At 35.8% G+C, this 14,202-nt stretch overlaps 2 protein-coding genes across 2 annotated transcripts; one reads left to right on the plus strand and one right to left on the minus strand.

The window, feature by feature from the left end:
* Positions 1 to 7,008: 7,008 nt before the first annotated feature.
* Positions 7,009 to 8,476, plus strand: LOC107889782 (lipid phosphate phosphatase epsilon 2, chloroplastic). The gene is made up of 4 exons (XM_016814342.2): positions 7,009 to 7,588; positions 7,688 to 7,913; positions 8,002 to 8,075; positions 8,196 to 8,476. The coding sequence occupies exons 1-4, from the start codon at positions 7,199 to 7,201 to the stop codon at positions 8,421 to 8,423; spliced, it is 918 nt and encodes a 305-aa protein (XP_016669831.2). The 5' UTR covers positions 7,009 to 7,198; the 3' UTR covers positions 8,424 to 8,476.
* On the minus strand, positions 8,449 to 13,851 carry LOC107889781 (uncharacterized). Its single transcript, XM_016814341.2, has 4 exons — positions 13,484 to 13,851; positions 11,753 to 12,549; positions 10,900 to 11,334; positions 8,449 to 10,708 (listed from the first exon to the last, which is right to left on the minus strand). The coding sequence occupies exons 2-4, from the start codon at positions 12,543 to 12,545 to the stop codon at positions 10,530 to 10,532; spliced, it is 1,407 nt and encodes a 468-aa protein (XP_016669830.1). The 5' UTR covers positions 12,546 to 12,549; positions 13,484 to 13,851; the 3' UTR covers positions 8,449 to 10,529.
* Positions 13,852 to 14,202: the final 351 nt, after the last annotated feature.

Genomic DNA, 14,202 nt, shown 5'->3' on the forward strand with positions numbered 1-14,202 from the left:
TGGTCTAGGATATGTTTGGTTAAAGGTCCTACATTAGGAACCCAAGTGTCATACCAAACACAAACAATACATCCATCACCCATTGGCCAAATCATATTATCTCGTAATAGAGGCTACACCTTAGCAATGGATTTTCACATAAAGGAGCTTCTACTCCTTATGATACACACTGGCAAACTCTCGTTCATTCCATACTTCGCTTTAAGGACCTTAACCCATAAGGCATCAACCTTAGTGACAATATTGTAGCTGAGTTTCGTCATGAAGGCTTTATTTTGGTTGCTCAGACAACAAATCCCAAGACCTCCACATGATCTCGGTTGAAAAATGTTGTCCCACCCAACTAACGACATTTTCCTTTTCCCCTCAAAAGTACCCCAAATAAAATGCCTTGCCATTTCTTCTATTGTGTCACAAACTCCTTTTGGGATCATTATTGACTGCATGAGATAACTTGGAATAGATAACAAGACTGATTGTGCTAGAGTGACCCTCCCCACAAATGAGAGTTTTTTTTTTGGGCATCCCAACTAGAGAGTTTATTGCGAACTTTTTCCACCAAAAAAATTTAAAGTACTTTTAGTTACCCTTTGGTGGAAAAGAAGAACTCTCAAATAGTGGCCCAAATCATGAACTTTTTGAAAGCTAAGGATGAAGCTAATCTTCCCTCTTAAATCCTCCTTAACATTGGAAAAGTAAAAAAGATTTGTTTTCCTAGCATTAACCTTATGTTTCGAGAGGTCACAAAAATTACCCAAAAAATATTAGAAGACCACTGTGCTTCAAATCAGCTTTTTTTAAAAATCACTAAATCATCTGCAAATATTAAGTGTTAAAGATCTAGAGTTCATCGTGATAACCGAATAGGATTCCACTCCCTTGATGAGATGGCAGAATGAAAACAATGTCCCTGCCATTCCATGCACAGAACGAAAAGATATGGAGATAAGGGAAAACCTTTACGAATTCCCGTTACATGTTTGAATTTAGTAGTCGAAACTCCATTCCACAAAACCTGCATAGAAGACGTCGAGATGGCAAACATAATAATCTGTATTAAAATGTTAGGGATATTTACCGCTTTGAGTGAGGCCTCTACAAAGCCCCAACGCACCCTATCATAAGCTTTCTCCAAGTCTATCTTAATAGCCATCCATTGGAGAGTCTTCTTGGTTTTCATAGAATGCAAAACTTCCTGCGCAATTACAACATTATCAATAATACTTCTTCCCGTTATGAAACCCACTTGCTATTGACTTATAATCTTTGGGGAAAATACTCTTGAACTGGTTTGCAATAACCTTCATAACTAGCTTATATAATACTGAGCAGAGGCTAATTGGTCTAAATTGCATGAGATTTTCAGAATTCAAAACTTTAGGTATTAAGACGATAAGGGTATTATTGAATTCTGAATCTATAATACCTCCCTAAAAGATCTTCCTGACCCATTCACAAATGGCTTCTCCAATATTTTCCCACTACTTTTGAAAAAGCAATGCATGAAGCCATCACTTCTTAACACTTTCAGTGGAGCCATATTAAAGAGAGCATTCTTGATTTCTTCATTTGAAGTAGATCTTCCAAGAAATTCTACGTCTTCGAGATCAAGTCGCGGTAAAGCATTTGAAGGCAAGTTACCTAGTGGGCCTAGTACTTCTCCGTACAATCTTTAAAAGAAGTTAACCGCTTCAGATTTAAGGTCCTCAGGTTTGAAAACCCACTCACTATTTGAATTTCGCAAAGTAGTTATTTGATTGAAGTTTCTTCTCTGGATCGTACACCTACGAAAGTATTTTGTGTTTCGATCCCTAATCTCAACCACTCGCATCTTGATTTTTGTTTCCAAAGCATTTCCTCATGGTAAAGGACATTCTCAAGCTCCTCCCGAATCTTCAGTTCGAGATGGGCTAGAGAGTTAGATCCAGAAGTGTCCACGACCTGTTGTATACTGGAAAGCTAATTAATTAACTACTTTTTATGATTGTTAATATGTCCATAAACACACTTATTCCAATCCTTGAGTCTATTAGCGAAACAAGCAATCATATTAGACATATCACCATCAAAGCTCCAGCTATTCGTCACAAACTCTAAAAAATTCGAATGCTTCAACCACCCAACTAAGAATCGAAAGGGTCAACCCTTTAAAAAAGTGGACTCCGACTATAAATTAAAAAGAAGTGGTTGATGATCCGATTTAATTCTTGGAAGATTGGTTACCAAATAGTTAGGAAAAGACTCCACCTAAGCTTCATTCCCCAATGCCTGATCCAGTCTCTCAAAAAGATTGCCCCGATGCCACGTAAAAGGAGGTCCCTTAAACCCTAGGTCATGAAGTTAAGCCTTATCCACAAACTCGCCAAAAAAAGGACATCTCTGCCCTCTCACATGACCATTTATTTTATCATCGACGAGAGCATGACATTAAAATCCCCGATGGCCATCCATGGAAAACACCCTGACAGAATAGACAAACTTAAATCCCTTTAGAGTAAACTTCTTTTCTGTCTATCAGGACTACAATACACAAAGGCGTTAAAGATCACTTGTGATTGGAGAATGGAACAAATGCAGATCAGAATAAATTGGGAATGATTTCCAACTACCTCTACATTAATTAATTCTTTCCAACCTAACTAGATACCTCCAAAAAAGCCAATGGCTTCCACTCAATGAGATTTTCTCAGACTCAAATTTGCAATAATAACATCAGCTTTAGCCTCACTAACTCTTAGCTTAAGAAGGCTAACTATATCCAGTTTGTATTCTGTATTGTACTCACAAAAAATTCTTAGGAATTTTACATTCGGGCACCCTTGCACATTCCAAGATAAAATTGATAAATTCATAATAAATTGAAAAAGAGAAGGAATTAACTTACTACCGACTAGTGACAACATTTTCTGGTCGCTCCCTTTCTTCCTTTGGCAAGTTCTTAATAACTTGCCCATCCAATTCTGAAGAAATAAGGTCCGCTACCATTTTCATGGATTCAGCAAAGGAAACCCGAGAACTTCTGGATGCCTTGAACCTATTACCTAGACATTTTAGAGTTTTATTAATTTTCCACCCTTCTTTTGAGCCGAAAGCTTTGAATCCACTCCCTCTACCATTAACTGTAAGGAATGATTTTTTGAGATGGCCAAACTGTCTCCAACAGCCTCTCTTGATAAATTCAAGTGGGTATTCTCTTTAAATACTACCGCCATGTGATTTTTAGCATCCAAAATCCCTTCATTCACAGCCACATCAACTTCCATCACCTCCTCAGAAGTTGGATTAAAATGTAAAAAATTATCATTTTGGAAGTCGATAGGGATTGAATGAAATATATCCACGCCATCTGTGACAATTATAATCGTAGAAATAGATGAAGAAGAAGAAAAAATTGTAACAGATTTACTTGAAAACTAGAGCGAGCTTACTCAAAGCATTGGACGGCCTAGTGCCATGATCATTGACAGCCTTGGCCTTTGTTAAAAATTTAATAGTTGGCTCCAACCCATTATTACGTTCAACAAATAACTGGCCCTTAAGAGAACTTTTGAATTTGGGTTTTCGAACCTGGCTGAGATTTTGAGCCCCCATCAATTGGCCTAAATTTTCTTTCCTCAAACATTCAACTACTGAAGATTGTTTCGTTGGATGCTACCCTAAATTTCCATTAGTAATTTCTTTCCCATACCTCTTCAGATATGGCGGGATTTCTTTCCCTAGATTTTCCTCCAACATTTCAAAATATAGATTTATTAAAGATGAAACCTCGATCTCGATGATTTCTCTTCAAATCCAGACTTTCCTAATTTGTTAAGCTCCCGAGAAGTGCATTTGGTTCTCCTCTCCACCTGCATCTAGGGGTCGAACTCCCCTTTCCTAGCCGCCGTATTTTCCTGTATGGTTTTAGCTGACGAAACCACTCCTCCAGGAAGCTGATGTTTTTAGACTATGTGGACAAGAATCCTTGTTATGCCCATAATTCCCATACGAGAAACACACCACTGGTAGGCTCTCATACTCAATTCTTTGAGTATTTCCGTTGATTATAACTTTTAAGATCAAGGGTTTATCTAGATTTGCATAAACTGCCATATGCGCATACCATCCTCTCGCCCTACTGTTTGTGTTAAAGTCCAACTTAGTCACTTTGCCAACCATCCCCCCAATATCCCATAAAACCTCCTTCTTATAAAGGTAATTAGGAAGACCTGAGAACCTAACCCAAGTGAGAACCTTATTGGGGTATGGTATCACTGGATTAAAGTCGATTGACTAAGGTTGGATTGTTAAATATTGCCCAAAAATGAGCCAAGGTCCTTGTGTTAATATTTTCTCATAGTCATCAAGACTTTGGAATTTAGCTAAGAAATAGCCATTTTCAATGTCCATCAATTGAAAAGGCTTGGATGGTCTCCCAATTCCATAGAGTTTGTTTTGCAAAGCCACAAACCCAATATTTCTTCCAAGCAACTTGAAAACTACTGAAATGGACATTTCATTGACAAGAAGTTGATGTATTCTTTTCGAGAATTCAATTAAAGGAATACCATTAACCACTGACTTCTTAACATCCCCTTCAAGGAGAGAAAATTCCCCATCAGCATGTTCAACTCCACTCACTCCGTACTATTCAAGAGAACCTTTCCCTGATACCATATCCTTCCAAGACAAGGTTGGTGTTGGCGTTCAATCCACAACCATCACATCCTCTGAATTGGCTGCCGATTCCTTAAAATAGACCTTCTTGGTACTTGGATCATCAGGAGGGCTATCTCCTTCACCATTGCTATCGCAGAGAGAATTTAGATTTACCATTGCTTAACTATCACCTGATCGACATTGTTAATCTATCCTTAATTAACATGAAATTATCGTTGATAGTCAATGAAATTTTATTTTAATAAGGGATCTTCAACTAAAAAGGGTTATTGTGATTGAAATATATATGTGCACATATTAGTTTATGTGATTTAAGTTGATTACTAACTACTATTTAATTTAAATTAAAATAAAATTATGTTGCATAAAAAAAATTTAAAGTGTGTTGGAGGTTGAGCATTATATATTTAGATGGAAAAGTTTTCGAACAATGGAAAATACTTATCCAAATATTAAAAAATATAAGATTTGTTTTACATGAAACAATGCACCCTACATTTAGTTCTACCTTACACCATTAATAGAAATGCATGCTCTCATATTTACTATAACATAATTTTGTTAATAATTTTTTTAAATGATTAATAGTTTATACATCAAGTTTTAGTATTTTATTAAAGGGAAAGGTTTCACTTTAATTATTTAAATTTGATTAATTTTACACCATTTTATAATCATTAAATCAATATGAATATATCAAATTAAAATCTTTAATTTACATTAAAACCTTTTATTAAACATTTACCATTATTTTCCCCATTTCCTCTCCACGGTAAACCAAAACTTATGGATATCAATCACTATGTTGATATACTCCTAAATTGCATTATTTTCTCTGATTAAAAATATATATAGTACACCTTTTCCTTGCAAATATACGACTAAATTAGCTATATATGTCAAAACAAAAATTATTGGCTAAATAGGTCGATTTTTGAAAAATTAGGGAAATAGACCATTTTTAGGTTGAGTAAAAAAGTGCGCCTAGTTGGACGTGTTTTCTCTTTAAATTGTATTTTCTGAATTTTTTAATATAATTAGTTCCTTTAGTTAGATGGTTAAATGCTAGTGGAAACCCACGGTCCGAATCCATTAGTATGGAACATTTTCTTTTCCAAGTGAAATCCTCTAGTATATGAAAGAGTGAAAAAGTGCTTTCGTGAATGTAGGACAGCTATTTGAATGCTCGCTTGGTTTTTTTTTTTTAGTCTCAAGTTCAATTCCTCTCTCACTTACATTTATTTATTTTTATTTCATTTTGTTTTAAGCTTTTTATATTTTTAATTAATGTTTTTAACATGTTAGCTCCTTTGGTGAAATGATTAAATAATAATAATCTCATCCTTAAGACTCAAGTTCAATTCTCCTTTTCTAAATACATTTGTAATTTTTATTTCATGGTATTTCAAGCTTTTTTTAATTTTTAATTAATAAATATATTATTTTCAAATTTTTTATTTTTAATTAATAACTCTTTTATACATAAAATCAAATAATAAATATGAATATTATTATTTTTAATAAATATAATTTTTATATGTGTAATATTTATTTTTCAATCTATATCATGAGTGTAGTAAATTTTAGTATTATATATTATTGCATGTGTATTTAAAATATTTCACATATAAAAATATCTGAAATACCATACCAAAAATGTAGATGAAAAAATAATGATATTTGAAATATTTTACATATAAAAATAACAATTATATTTGAAATAATGACTTCATTTTATAAAATTAAAAATCATCATACCCACAATATGTGTAGAAAATAAATATTTGACATATAAAGAAAAATATATAAAAAAATTAGTTGATGCTTATATTATATATAAAGGAGTTATTAATTTCAAATATTTTTAACATAATGATATATGTAAAATATATTTATTATTTGATTTTATTAGTTAAAAAGACTAATTAAAAATAAAAAAATTGAAAATAATATATTTATTAATTAAAAAAAGTTGAAAATAATATGAAATAAAAATTAGAAATGTGTTTATAAAAGGGGAATTGAATTTGGTTGTCAAGGATGAAATTATTATTATTTAATTATTTAACTAAAGGAGCTGATATGTTAAAAATATTAATTAAAAATATAAAAATCTTAAAATAAAATGAAATAAAAAAATATAAATATGAGTGAGAGAAGAATTGAACATGAGACTTGAGGACAAAACCATCTAACCAAAAGAAAATAATTATATTAAAAAAAAGCTAGAAAATGCAGCTAGTGTTTTCCATAATTGAATATATTTTTACATATATATGACTAATTACGAAAAAAACATTTGCTACGCTAATAATATAAAATGCATCAAAAACGTTATAACACGTGGGAAAATCTTGTCGGAGATGGGACAGTGTCGTTCTCACCACACCTAACACTTCATAACTTAGGGTTCTAAAGAGATCCCCTTCTTGGAATTTTCTCATCCATTTGTTACTCTTCCAAACACCTCCAAAATATACAATTTCTTCTCTCTCCACGCTCCACACATTCTCTTCAATTTCAATAAATTAAATCTTTTATGAAATGTTTCTCTTCTTCTTCTTCTTCCATACTTCCTTTCCCTTCATCATCCTCCTCCGGCCTAGTACTTCCCAAAAACATGTCTCCGATTTCAACTCTTTCCCACCCTCTAGTCTTCAAATTCAATCTTAATTCTTCACCTAAGCTTCTTAAATCGTTTGACCCAGAGTTTTTCCTCCATCTCCGAACCCGCAAAACAAGTTCTCTTGGAGGAATTTTGACCGACAAAACTGGGGTGCGCGACTCTTCAAGAACTATGATTAAAACTTCTGTGTTAAAGGAGTCTAGGGACAGAGACGATGGGATTCAAGCGCTTGAACAAGAAGTAGAAGGTTTCATTGACGGATCAATGCGGGTTCAAGGTTTCGAGTCCACTTTGAATCGTCTGGTGAGTCTATTTGTTTCTATATATTTGGATATATTTATTTGGGCGTGTAATACTTTCCATGTTTACTGAGATGGAGGTTTTGGGTTTGTTGGGTGATAGAGCAAGTGGTTGGTGTCAGCTTTGTTTGGTGGGGTGATACTTTGGAGGCATGACGCGGAGGCTTTATGGATGGCGATGGGGTCGATTGTGAATGCGGTGCTCTCAGTTGGACTGAAACGGTTGCTGAATCAGGAGCGGCCAGTGGCCGGCCTTAAGTCCGACCCTGGGATGCCATCTTCTCATGCCCAATCCATATTCTTCACTGTCGTCTTCGCTATAGCTTCATGTGAGTAGGCCCTTGCTTTCACTTTCGCTTTAGACTGCCAAAACTGAGCGTAAGTTTTTAACGTAGTTCTGTATTTGGTATTTCACAGTATTGGAATGGCTAGGAAATAATGCACTTTCAGTGGGCATTTCCGTTCTGGCTCTGGCATTTGGTTCATATCTTGTAAGTAAAAATTCTGAAAACTATATTAAAAAGATTAGTCTTGGTTGTTTTAGCAGTAGAAAAAAGCTTTGATTTCTGAAGCTTGTGAAAATTGCATCTAATCTAGTTGCTGGTTTACAGTCATGGCTTCGAGTGTCACAAAAGCTTCATACGATGAATCAAATTCTTGTGGGTGCTGTGGTGGGTTCCATTTTCTCAGTTTTATGGTACCTGTCATGGGATGCTGTTGTTTTGGAAGCATTTAGCTCCTCGCTGTGGGTAAGGGTCATTGTTCTTTTGGCTTGTGCTGGATTTGGCCTAGGCTTTCTTACATATGTGATACAATATTGGCTCCAGGATGAAAGATAGACTATGTATTTGCGTTGTAAACCAGTTTTATTAATACAAGTCATTTGATTCCATCTCAACAGTTTCAAACTGTCAGAAATGCTTAGTCATCACAAGCTCTGGCATAAGAAAACAATGTATTTGGAACTATTGACACTATTTGTCTTTACAGAGCACAAAAGAGAAACATAAACATGAATTCCTTGAACCCCAAATATCATTGACTGGTTAATGCAATTATGTTTGGGGCTTACTTTATAATCTTTAAGCTGCATTTAGTCATTTTAACTGAAATGCTTTGGAAGCATGAGCGGCTTCTAACGAGCTCTTTGTCATCGTCTCCATCGCAAACAAGTATACTGCTTTGTTTGCACACAAATCAAGTAGTAATTGTTGTATGCTCAACGCAACGCCCTTATCATCCTCAATCCATTCTCCATTTGCTTCTTATAGCATTACAGCTCCAGTAAATGGTGTTGCCAAATTTTCATGTTCCTTGAAGTTTATCCCCTTGTGAACTCCTAGAAGTTGCCGTCCAGCTGTCTTTTACCATCTTGTCACATTCCTTATCCAGCATCTATCTTGAAGTTCTTCCACCGTTTTTTCTTCTTAGTCTTGGGAAATAAAAGGATTGGACAGTGTTTGATGCAATAGTTGGTTCCACAAAATCAATTCCTGATGGGAAAAGATTGCTCCATGCTTCATTGAAGAAACATCTGTCAGGTGTTTCTTATATGAACTCATCGTTGAAACCACAGTTTGACCAGCGTTTGATGCAATAGTTGGTTCCGCAAAATCAACTCCTCATGCGAAACGATTTCTCCATGCTTCATTGAAGAGACATCTATTAGGTGTTTCTTATATGAACTTATCATTGAAACCATAGTTTGACCACGTAAGGAACCTCCTCAAAGATCGCATTCCATGATTTTACAGTCATCAGTAAGGCTGTTGGAATCACCGAAGATGAAAGAACAAAACCATCTTTAATCATGCTCCCATTCCACGTGTGCGCGGATAATGTTTTTTGAAGGAGTAAAGCTCGTCACATTAGCTGACCACCATAGACCCAAGCCTCTACACGCTACAACCGAAACAACATACAATTAATCTTAAACCACATTTTATTCCTAATTTTCAACACCTTCGATCGTTTATGTTTGGTCTCCATCCGAAACACAATGGAGGGACTATTCTTTTTCCGAGGCTCTCGTAGAGCTAGAATTGCCAAAGTTTGTCCAAGCCTTTCACAATTCCATGCCATGATACTCGCACGATCCATGGGCTCTTCCCCCGTAGTCTTTTTCAGAAACCCTCACGGTTCAAAACAACTTGAGAATTCAGCAGAGCACAACCAGAGTGTGAGACAAGTCCAGCCTAGTTGCTGCTGTTAAATACAGCTTTCAACAAGAAACAATTCGGCTTATGCTTATGTATATAGAAATAAATACGGAAATCAAAGTACTGTTGATAAATGGGAAGGTAATCCAAAGCATTTCTAGGGTATCACTGTGTCTAAGCGTGGAATTTACATATAAGGAAATACGACTTTTTTCCTTTAAAGGGAAAGAAAAATCCAGACATCTTTGAGAATTTAGAATTGCTAGCAAAAATTACATTTGTTATTTTGTAGAGAAAGGAGTTACTTCAAAATCTCAAATCACTTATATTTAGAACTGAATTGGCCCCGAAGCTAATCCATTTTTATAACTCCATTTTACTTTTGAAAGATCGTACATTTGCCGGAACATCCCAAACAAAATTTCATTCAATCAACAGGTTAATAATTTCACACATGCCGTGCTTTTATCACTGATGAGTCTTGCAAGAAAAGATTAATGCCTGAAACGATTAGAGACCTAAAAGCAAATCCATGAAGGTTTTACGTGCGTAACGCACACAATAGGCCAAAATTGGGTTAAACAAAGACCACATGAAAATGTATCGACTCACAGACTGCCAAGGAACAGAACAATTAGTAGTACTCAAAAACTATTATTGATGGTACTGCACATCCTCCGATCGCTCATGGCAGTTTGGACCGCTATTCACAGGAATGAATGTAAGCATATCTTATTTTCTCTCCAACGATGACAGATTCTCGTAGCTCTACTGATTGAATAGTAATCACTTAGCTGCATCATCAGGATTAGAGGCCTGAGGAACATTACCCGAAGATGATCCTTTACCTGTTGGGAGGTAAGACCAAGCCAAGGCTGCTGTCCCAAGGGTAATTGCAGTGGCAATTGAACCCCATACCCATCTCTGCCTTCTTTTCTTCTTTTGTCTCTCTCGCCGTGCCATCTCTGTACAAAACAATGAAACAGAACAAAATAAGGTAAACATACTGCATCATATTCTTAAGTAAATCCACAGCTTGCTGCATATTTCAACAGAGAGAATCAGACTAAAGAAACTAGTTGAAAAAGAAGTCCTGCATTCTTTTTTCCCAAACAACTGGTTATGCAACTTTAAGAAATAAGGATATAGCACTCACCTACAGCCTCCTGGTTCCTCTGAGACATTTCCTGATTAACAGCCTCATAGTAGTGTAGTCGGTCCAACAATCGGGCGATTTCAAAGTTTTTTGAGTCAATTTGAGCTTCCATTTCCATTTCCATCTCCATCTCTGCCCTTGCAATTCCCCTTCCAACGGTTAATGATACAAACCGTGCAACATCTGCTTGCTGCCTCAGTTCTTCAGCTTGATTCACCAGCTCATCATCTGTCACATCAATAGGATCTGCAGGCAGTGACAATCCCACAACAGCTAACTCTTGGCCGATTCTTTTCCACATATGTAGCATCTTATTTAGAGCTTCTTCTGCCTGCTTCCTCTTCTCTATTTCCATGAGTAAGCTGAGTCTTATTTCACGTGCTTCAGCTTCAGTGTCACGATGAATGGATTGTGATCCACTCTCAGAGGATAATTCTGAGTGAAACAAGAGATCCAAGTAAAAATTCTATAAAGCCACAAAAATCATTGCACTCAGCCCTTTTCTAAATGAAGCACTACCTATGGTAAAGTTTTTCATATTTCTCAATATTTCAACAAAAATGTTCAGGTTCCAGGCAAGCTGGGATACACAAATATGCACACATGAACATAGAAATATCCAAAATAACATGACTTTCACTGTTAAGTCATTAGTTATCATGTAATCAAGAGACAAGGCATTTAAAGAAAGGCTAGCACAATCATACTATCACAGCCTGAGTTACATCATATTTAAAAAAAATAAGCGCAACCATGCAAAAAAATTAATTTCTAGCAAAAAATCCAAGCACCTATATTTAAATATATGCAGTTATACGTGATCACATTCAGATGAAAACAAAACTCTACATACCGTCCCAAGCATCAAAAAACTCTACCCCTGATGTAGCAAGCCTCGCAGCAATTTCTGCCCCAATATCATCATCTACATCGGTATTAGTTGTGGCACTCATTGATTCCTTTGGATCAAAGAAATCTTCACTTTCATCATATCTGTCCAAGTTCAACAAATGAAGCTTTACCTTGGCAATATCACTGGGCATACCATTATTCATTTGGCTCTTTCCAACTTTCTCATTACTGCTCCCAAATCCAACATCATGGACACCATTCCTGCGTTCATCTTGAATGGAGCCAGAATGGACACCATTCGCCTGTTCTACTTTAATAGGACCATTATTGACACCATTCCCATGCCCCTCTTCATCAGGTTCATGAATGCTAAAATTAAAAGAACCATCGTTAGATAGATCAACAGACTTGGTTTCTGTCAGCTTCGCCTTCCCATTAACCTCACTTTCTTCAATGGTTTTCTTCTGAGATGATACATTGTTTTCAGAAAAGCTCTTCAGAAGGCGAGGCCCACGACGCTTGTGATTGATGATGTAAGGTGAAGGGGGAAAAGAAGATGGTGAATCGGGTAGTGGAGTTGCCTCAGGAGTAGCATAGAGGGCAGGTGACGATATTTGGGGATGATTAATCTTCCTTTCAGTTACTGATGTACTATTCATCCTCTCCAGCTTTGAATTGGGTATAAGCTTTGGCTTGGGAATAGTTGGTTTCATATTAGGACCAGATTTGTCAACAGATTTCGAAGCTCCAGGTTCTATTAACCTATCCAAAGCTATAGCAGTAAAAGTCGGCATGGCTCTGCATAATAATAATAAAAAGAAGATGAAGTCAACAAACCCGTATCTATCATTTTCTTAGGAAACAGAAGGGAAGAAGAAAATCTCATTGTTGCTACAAGTGATAACATTCTAATTTCAATGAAATGGAGAAGATCCACTCAATTAAACTTGTGGTTGCTAACTTTTTGTTGTATCAAACCAGCTAGAAACCCCAATATTTTACGCCTGCCCCTAATTGGAGCTGGGACCTAAGTACAACCACCCAAACCCTAAATCCATACGTGAGCCAAAATTAGTGTGATCCCTCTGCCAATCACTCAAATCAACAACCAGGATAATTGTAAAAGGGAAAAAAAGAAGAAGAAGAAGAGTAAAACAGACCAAACAATCTTAAATTCAAATACACACATTTATTCAGCACTTCAGCTATACTGCTACAAAAAGATTTTTTTTTTCCTTTTAAGTAAAACCAAAACCTATATGCTGATTTTGAATAAGAAAGCATATAGCTAAATTAAATATGAAATTGTGTAGATAAATTAAAGCCCCCATATAAGTATAACTAATTGAAAAATTGAAACCAAAACAAAGCTACCAGACACATGAGAATTCCACCTAATTTAACAGCAACCGAACATAACGAAAAGGAGAAAAAGGATATCTTCTAAATTGACAATTGTCAATCATCTACTTTGACTATTTGATGAATTAAAAAGGGATATCTACGTTAACGATGCAAAACTCGATTACTTTGCGAAGGCTCCGTTTGGAAGCAGAGAAAAGTTAAAACAAATGAACGAGAAAAACCGCAATGGATCCCTAATATAACATAGGTACACCAGCTAATTCAAAAACTGGAAAAAAAAAGATGAAAATTAACGAAAAACCTCAAAAGAAATAAAAGAAATCATTAAAGAAAAGCGAAAAAGGAAAAGAAAAGAGAGCTTTATTACCTACTAGGATGCTAAGAAAAATATAATCCTTCAAGAAGAAACCCTAGGCGCAAGCGGCGGAGGATTCGGTGGCGCGAGGAGAGGGAATAGGAGAGATCAGATTAGAGCGCGTGAAGTGAAGACATAAAACGGGGATTTCATTATCATGTACTTCAAATTTTCTGTTTCTATTTATACAGAAAAATAAAAAAGAAAATATAAATCTGCTTCTGTGATCTTCTGGAACTCGCAGAAAACCTGTTCCCCAAGTTATTATCTTCGCCTCCACTTCTCTCCGCAAAAAAATTCAAAAGGCTGGGGGTTTGGGGAAATGTCGGGTTTGACCTTGATTGGGGATGTAGGGTTCAGTTTGGAATGTATTTATGTTGGGAGAGGGTTCCAAAGTGTTAGGAAATGTTTTTGTTTCGTGGGCTCACACGACATCGTTTTCACGGGATTTCTACCTTTTTGTTTCTTGATACACAGTGCAAAATTATGAAAAGAGTGGGGGGCGTGGGGTCAGCAAATGAATTCACTGACCGCGGCAAAATTAAGCAACGGACATACCCCCTTTTCTCTCTTTATGTTTTTATTTATTTATTTTTAGTTGTTGATATTTCAAATTCCAACCAGAATCTTGTGATGATTTGATGTAATCATAAATAAATAAAGAGGAACTTTTGGAATCTAGAAAATGTCATCCTCCACAATTCTATCGAATCAACTACTAAATTGGGCTC

The sequence above is a fragment of the Gossypium hirsutum genome, chromosome D12, assembly GCF_007990345.1.
Source record: "Gossypium hirsutum isolate 1008001.06 chromosome D12, Gossypium_hirsutum_v2.1, whole genome shotgun sequence".
NCBI classification, from domain to species: Eukaryota; Viridiplantae; Streptophyta; class Magnoliopsida; order Malvales; family Malvaceae; genus Gossypium; species Gossypium hirsutum.